Source organism: Zeugodacus cucurbitae, chromosome 2 (genome assembly GCF_028554725.1).
Source record: "Zeugodacus cucurbitae isolate PBARC_wt_2022May chromosome 2, idZeuCucr1.2, whole genome shotgun sequence".
Taxonomy (NCBI): Eukaryota; Metazoa; Arthropoda; class Insecta; order Diptera; family Tephritidae; genus Zeugodacus; species Zeugodacus cucurbitae.
The window spans coordinates 47,793,326-47,801,494 of record NC_071667.1 but is presented as its reverse complement, the minus strand read 5'-3'; the positions used below and the strand labels follow the sequence as shown (position 1 = coordinate 47,801,494).

At 39.0% G+C, this 8,169-nt stretch overlaps 1 protein-coding gene across 1 annotated transcript; it reads left to right on the top strand.

Moving 5' to 3' along the window:
- The first annotated feature begins 6,736 nt into the window (after positions 1 to 6,736).
- On the top strand, positions 6,737 to 7,867 carry LOC114804816 (uncharacterized). The gene has a single exon (XM_054230627.1). The coding sequence runs from the start codon at positions 6,737 to 6,739 to the stop codon at positions 7,865 to 7,867; it is 1,131 nt and encodes a 376-aa protein (XP_054086602.1).
- The last annotated feature ends 302 nt before the right edge of the window (positions 7,868 to 8,169 follow it).

The window sequence follows — 8,169 nt, the reverse complement described above, 5'->3', positions numbered from 1 at the left end:
TACATATGTGTACACATAGTTCTAAAGGAAAGTAGTCGTATTTAGTTCTTTATATGCGCTATTTTTCTACAATATGATAACGGATAACTGTTTTATTTAAAAGGCATTTTCATTTAATTATCCACATAAATATATACAAAAAATCACTGCAAATTTTTATCTCCATAAACTCAGTCTGAAATTTATATCACATTCACATTTGTGCTTGTCAAGAAGGTAAGAATAAACGCTTTTATGACATGCTAACTTAAATAATCGAAGTATATATCTATAAGCTGGTATATATGTTTTTCTTGTAGCAAATGTAGCGACGATATGTATATACATATAGACGATATGTTTTTACAAGTGTAGACCATGGAGTATGCGTGACAAATCACATTTCATATAAACGAGACAAGCGAAAACAGCAAGAGCAAGCTTCATAGCCCAGCAAATGCAAAGCAAACAGAGTAAACACGAATGAAATCAGTCCTTTATAAGAAAGTGAGTTCGAGACGAATTAGAAGCAAGTGAATTTGTCAAATATAAGCTATAGCCATATTAATGTGCATAGATATGACTTAACAAATTGAATACAGTTTTTTCCTTGAAGAACCCTATACAAAGTTAACATGCCTCACACGACACCATGTGGATAATTGAAAACTGCATGCGGGCATAAATTTAACAGTATACCGGAAATTCAATGCACATTCTCAAAGTGCACACTAAGTTTGTTTTCCACTTTTTACTCTTTTCTATTTTTCACTGTCACAGCCACTTAGCGGAAGCTCGGCGCGATGCACACGCCACCTCAGTGCTGGTTATAAACTGCCACAAGTTTATAAGTGGACTGACACACGCGCAGTAGTTTATATGGATAATTTTCAATGACATTGGGTTGGACCAGATAACGTAACATGAATTGCGAGACAACATGCGTTACTAATAGTTTCACCACTGCCATAGTAAGCGATAAAAATAGGATGTGCTTGAAAATAAAAAAAAAAACTGTTAATTACATGATTATATTAAATTTCTCTCAAACTGTAAGCATGACAGCTTTCTTTTCACATTAAAAAATAGAAAATGTAATTGAGTTAAAATCATACAAAATCATACATTCCACATCTTCACACAGTAGTGATGAGCGGTATTGCTATTTTTAAATCACTGTGCTTTTATACTATGCGAATACAAAAAAAAAAAAAAAACAAATTTAAGACAATTTGTACTCCACATTTTAAATTATCACATTTTTATATCTATTAATTTTAACAATACCCAAAACTTACCAGCTTTGGTAATCACAATTAACTAATTTAATCTCTCGTAATCACCATATCCAAAATTGTCGAAATCGCAACTAAAATTTCTGCTGTGATCAATCACTGAACTGCTATTGCTACAGTGATCGAACTAGAATTACTGAACTTCTATAGTGATCGAACAAAAACTTCTACAATGAACTTCTACAGATACTGTGATCGAACTAAAATTATTGAACTGCCATTGCGATTGTGATTCACTAGTATTTACAAATATTGATCGTATGTGCTATATGCAATTTTTAAATCACAGTGAAAGAATCAGCGGTAGTGAAACATCCCTCATCATTAGCCACATTATTATCACTTGACATTAAAAATACATCAGACTTTCTTTGCAGGTTATTTGGACTTTACCTGCAAACTCTAAGAAAATATACTATATATTTTTTAGACTATTTAATATGTTAAGATCTGAAATAATTTTATTCATAATGATTATCTCTCAGAAATTTGAAAAATAAGCGCTCTTTTACGCTAATTTGCGTGTAACGTCATTTTGAATTTCATCAGATTATTAGGCATTATAATAGATCATTTAATTAAAAAAGTTCTTAACTTAAAAGATATGCTGATTTCTAGACATATATATATTTGACTTTGATAGAAACATTACTTTTGGCCTTTTCACTTCCACACACCTCTACTACTGGTTTTTACCCTTTTAAAATATTTCACACATCCAGCTATTTTTAGGGCTACGTGTACTGTGATTTTACTTGAAAAAGCTGTTCTGTAAAACAAAGGGGAGAATATTGCACTGTGAATTTTATAAACGAAAAAATAAATTTGATACAGAGGTCGTAAAAAGTGTATTTTGAATACTTGTGTATATCAGAATGCATACGTATATATCTACATATATATGTTTGATATCCGTTAGTATGTATTTATAGGTATAAGAGTAATTGGTTATATGTAGCGCCCATAGGCTTTTGTACTTACTCAATTAAATGAGTTTTTGCTGGTAGAGCACTTACTGAAATGGAAATCCCAATTAACTTACCTTTCGCTCTGCAATTGTATACTTTTTTATGGCAAGAGAAGTGCATTAAACCAAAATTTAAACCAAATTATCGGCTGAGGCATATTTTAAATGAAATTAAATCGTACGATTTGAAATGCAAGTAACAAAAGCACGTGACATGATAAATCGATAACAGAACAGAAGAGAAAGAAATTTCCAGTTTGTTCCCTGCTGTACATTATCATATAACGGGTGATTTTTTTGAGGTTAGGATTTTCATGCATTAGTATTTGACAGATCACGTGGGATTTCAGACATGGTGTCAAAGAGAAAGATGCTCAGTATGCTTTGACATTTCATCATGAATAGACTTACTAACGAGCAACGCTTGCAAATCATTGAATTTTATTACCAAAATCAGTGTTCGGTTCGAAATGTGAAATCCGCTTTTTTATCGACAAATTTTGTTCAGCGATGAGGCTCATTTCTGGTTGAATGGCTACGTAAATAAGCAAAATTGCCGCATTTGGGGTGAAGAGCAACCAGAAGCCGTTCAAGAACTGCCCATGCATCCCGAAAAATGCACTGTTTGGTGTGGTTTGTACGCTGGTGGAATCATTGGACCGTATTTTTTCAAAGATGCTGTTGGACGCAACGTTACGGTGAATGGCGATCGCTATCGTTCGATGCTAACAAACTTTTTGTTGCCAAAAATGGAAGAACTGAACTTGGTTGACATGTGGTTTCAACAAGATGGCGCTACATGCCACACAGCTCGCGATTCTATGGCCATTTTGAGGGAAAACTTCGGAGAACAATTCATCTCAAGAAATGGACCCGTAAGTTGGCCACCAAGATCATGCGATTTAACGCCTTTAGACTATTTTTTGTGGGGCTACGTCAAGTCTAAAGTCTACAGAAATAAGCCAGCAACTATTCCAGCTTTGGAAGACAACATTTCCGAAGAAATTCGGGCTATTCCGGCCGAAATGCTCGAAAAAGTTGCCCAAAATTGGACTTTCCGAATGGACCACCTAAGACGCAGCCGCGGTCAACATTTAAATGAAATTATCTTCAAAAAGTAAATGTCATGAACCAATCTAACGTTTCAAATAAAGAACCGATGAGAATGCAAATTTTATGCGTTTTTTTTTTAAAAAAAGTTATCAAGCTCTTAAAAAATCACCCTTTATTTTCATTTAAAAAATACTATTGATTAAATGGTGCCATTTTATTTACTTAAAGAGTGTGTTCCCACTCCTCCGCTCTTCTAGAATGATCTATTGATATTGCGGTAATAGGACCGGAACAAAATCTTTGTTAAAAATATTTAGGGTGCATAAAACCGTCATTACTTCTTCACATTACTTTTTTTCCTCATCGTCAGCACTATAGCTAGGTTTATGCTAGCCACATTCTTTTTCTTTTTGAGAAAGAAAGGTATTGATGGTCACGAAATGTATTTATAGCACTTGCACCATAAAATATATATCTTAGCTAGAGAAATATCAAAAGTTCCCCAAAATATTAATGATTGTTATCCAAGCATTTCTTGTACTTCAACTAATATAGATATCTATATCATTTATATATCTTCTTGAATATAATTTTTCATCACGTAGTTAAATTTAACTGTGTTCCACAAATTTCGATATCATATATACTTTTATTTCATGTTACAAGTATCAATTCATCTCCTTTATTATCTCACTTAAGTGTCGATTCCTTTTTATTTCAAATGGCCACATGTGACATTTTGCCAATTTGCTTTTATTTTCACAGGAATTCGTAATTTTTTCATTCTTGCCACAATTTCCACAAATTATGCGGCATAAAAAATCCAATAATTTTTTTAATAATTCTTGAAAAAGTGTCGCTAAAACATCAGTTTAATGGGTTGATTTCATGAACATATAAAGGTATTTTATGTTGCAATCAAGCGAGTACAATTGTATAGCATTTTGGTTTTTATGAGAGTGAACTTCTTTCACCAGAATCGTAAATGTGTACAAATTGCTGATTTTTATAACAGTAGTTTAATTATTCAAAATAATTGCCAATTGGGAAAAATATAATTTTTATACTCTCACAACATGTTGCACAGAGTATAATACTTTTGTACTCTTGACCGTTGTTTGTAACACCTAAAACTAAAGGTGTATCTTGACACGTCTGCTTGATCTCGTTAATTGCGAACACACAATCGAAAAACGTCAGAAGCACTAAATTTTATGCTATACAGTACTTTTCGTTTAATTGACCCTATGGTTAATTGGTTTTCCAGTTTGATTGAAAGGTGTTATCGGGCAAAAAATATAGCGTATGAAAGCACATGTAAATTTTCTCGGATATGACTAGGGTAATTGATTTTCCCGCTTGGTTGTTTCATAATATATGTCATCAAAAATCATTTTCCTTTTAAATTTCCCCGGTTAATTTCACCAAATAATATTGTTGAAAAACTAATCTTCTAATCAACACTGTATAATTTTTATACTCTCGCAACAAAAGTTGCGAAGAGAGTATTATAGTTTTGTTCACATAACGGTTATTTGTAAGTCACAAAACTAAACGAATTAGATATAGGGTTATATATATCAAAATGATCAGGATTACGAGACGTGTTGAAATTCGGATGTCTGTCTGTCCGTCCGTCGGATAACTTGAGTAAAAATTGAGATATCTTAACGAAACTTGGAACACGCATTCCTTGGCACCCTGAGGAGGTTGCTTTCGAAGATGGACAAAATCGGACAAAGCCACGCCCACAAAATGACGAAACCCAAAAACCTATAAAGTGTCATAACTAAGCCATAAATAAAGTTACAAAAGTAAAATTTGGAATACAGGATCGAACTAGGAAGGGGTATATTAGGATGTAATTTTTTTGGGGAAGTGGGCGTGACCCCACTCCAGAATCGGTTATTTGTATATATCTCGCAAACCAATCAAGCTATACAAACCAAACTTTCTGCAACCGGTTCTATTACGTACCTCACCACACGCCATGCAAATAGTTGAAATCGGATCATAACCACGCCCAACTCCCATACAAAGGTTGAAAATTACTAAAAGTGGGTTAACTCACTATCGAAATACGTCAGAAACACTAAATTTTAAAACTTTACACAAATACTGTATGTATATGAGTCGTGGCATCACTAGTGAAAAAAATTGTCGAAATCGGACAATAACTTTCAATGCCCCTTATGGTAATTTTTCACCGAAAATATCCGTAAATCTCTCAGATATCTCAATTTAATTCAGAGGAATGGTTAAAATCGGTTCATAACTTCCCCTAGCTCTCATATAGCTAATTGTAGGATTTTCAAAAATGCGATGGGCTTAATAGCATATAAATCGGTTAATATGTGAAATATCTTAGCTAATTAAGTGAGCATATACTCTCACAGGATGGAGTCAATGTAGAAGTTTAGAAAGTTTCTGACTGTCATTCACTTGGGAGTGGCCAGGAACGATTCTTTTATATGTGGCTCAAGCAGCTCACGACTTCCGGTCTTAGACCAAGTATCCTCTGGGTAGCCAACAGACATTTGGAGGCGAGCTAAAGTGAGAAGGCGAAACCCGCTTATAAAAACAGTCACCCACCCACCACATAAAAACACCCCCCAATGAAAACGACGAAACAGCCTCGGATGAGAGACCCCGATTTTGATGACGACCACTGCAAACGTTATCTCCTGTCATCAAACAAACAGTCAGCGCATTCGCGTGTTGGCTCCCACGTCACTGTTGACAGTCATAACTTTGAAGTTGTAGATAATTTCGTATACCTGGGAACCAGCATTAACAGCAATTACAATGTCAGCCTGGAAATCCAACGCAGAATTACTCTTACCCTGGACCGACTCGGACTACGATTTTTGAAATTTCTCTTTTGGATTTGGTTGTTACCTGGGCTGGTGGTCTTGGTATTCCGCCACCTGAGTATGTAGGGGTGACACTCTACAGGTGGGTTAATGCCAAGGCTGCCTCCGTCCCGTTAAAACCCTGGCAGGCCTCGGAGTACGTTCCGCTCCCGTCATCATTAAGTTGATGTGGTAGGTGTAGGTTGAGAAGACTCCCTCTTTACGCTGGTCGGCTCTGAACGCATTGCCCCATAAGGACGTGCGTCAACCCTCGCCTTGGCCTCTTAACTGAGATAACCTTGGGACCATTTTAAAGGCGACTACCTTTCCGGGAGATGGATAGCGGCTCTGAGTGGGGACCCAATTAAAATATGAACAGTCCACATAACAATAAACAGGAGGTGGGAGATGGAAAGTTGTAATCGACTTTCAAAACGGACAGTGTCCCGGGAGGTTCACTGCCGGCGGCGACGGAACCGTCTACCGCGAAAGGCGGTGAAAAAACAAAACCTTCGCAGGTGAGGATACCCCCCGTTAAGGGCAAGAAGTTAGGTGCTGTCGGCGGAAGCCTGCCGAAAACAGCGGTTAGTATGGTGCGAGGCGAAGTCGCCAGCACCAGTAAAGGAGATTCTGCTAAGCTCACAGGAGTCCCGGGGCCCGGATCAAACGCTAGAAAACAGGTGTCGGCGTCCAAAAAGTTGGAGTCGGACCGCCGCATGGCAGCCAAAATCTTGGAACGCTACGGTGGCGAGCATGCTGAGCAGAAACCTGGGCAGCATGCTAGCACACTCGAGTGGGCTAGGAAGGTGCTTAGCGACGGTGGCGATAGTAAACCGGTGGGATTGGGTGAAACTCAATCGCATGTTAAGCGACAAAGATCGTTCGAGGGGGAATCCTCTCTTGGTAAGAAACCTCGGGTTGGAGAGGCCCCTAAGTTTAGCGAAATCGCCAAACTTGCGGGGTCTATTGAGCTGGGGGTATGCGATCGGAGCAGGGAAGATGGAGCCATCTCCCACGATGAGTGGAAGCGGGTCGCGGCGGCCATTTCCGCGGTTTTCATGAGGGTGATCAGAGGAAACCCTGGTCCCCCTCCAAGCTGCGAGAGCGCAGGATGGCACTACGGCATCCACAAGCTTGTCAGGTGTGCTGATGAAAGATCAGCATCCTTGTACAAGGAAGCGGTGTCCCTGGTGGGAGAGGTCTGGAAGGGGGCTAAGCTCGAGGCGGTGGCCAAGGAAGAACTTCCACTACACCCTCGTGCTCGGGTGTGGCTTCCCGCCGAACCCTCCACTACAGGAGAGATCGAAGAAATCTTGCATTATTGCAATCCTTCTCTTCCTGTTCAAAATTGGAAGGTCATTCGGCTAGAGAAAACTCAGGAGCCATATCGGCAAGCGCTGATACTTCTGAACAAGGAGTCCTTGGGTCCTCTCAGCGATGTAAAGGGGGTCATCAGCTATGGTTTCGAGAAGGTGGTCCTTCGGGTCCTCCCTACCGATGCCAAAGCCGATGTCCCACTACCTTCAGGAGCGGGAGAGGAGGGAATTGATGCCCAAACGGGCATGGATGTTGACTCATCCCACTCGGACACGGCGAGTATTGGAGATGGATCCGTCTTCAATCTCGGCAAACTGTTCGAGGAGGATCGAGCCGAGTGTATGGAGAGTGCGGAACTCGCACTGTTGGAGAAGAGTTTGGAGGATGAAGATCCTGCAAATTAATCTCCAACACGCAAAGGCGGCATCCGCCAACTTATTGCTTCCTCTAGGATTGGACGAGGTCGACGTCGTCCTGATCCAGGAGCCGTGGCTAAGCAGCAACGGTGTATCGGGTTTAAGGACGAAGAGCCACAAGCTAATGACAGCTAGCTGCGCAGGTAAAATCAGAGCTTGCATGCTAGTCCGTAATGAACTTAACGTTTTCCTTTTACCCAATTACAGTAGCGGAGACGTTGTGACCACCAGATTGGAGGGTGATGCTGGAGAACTCTGGCTAATCTCGGCCTATATGCCGCACGACGACG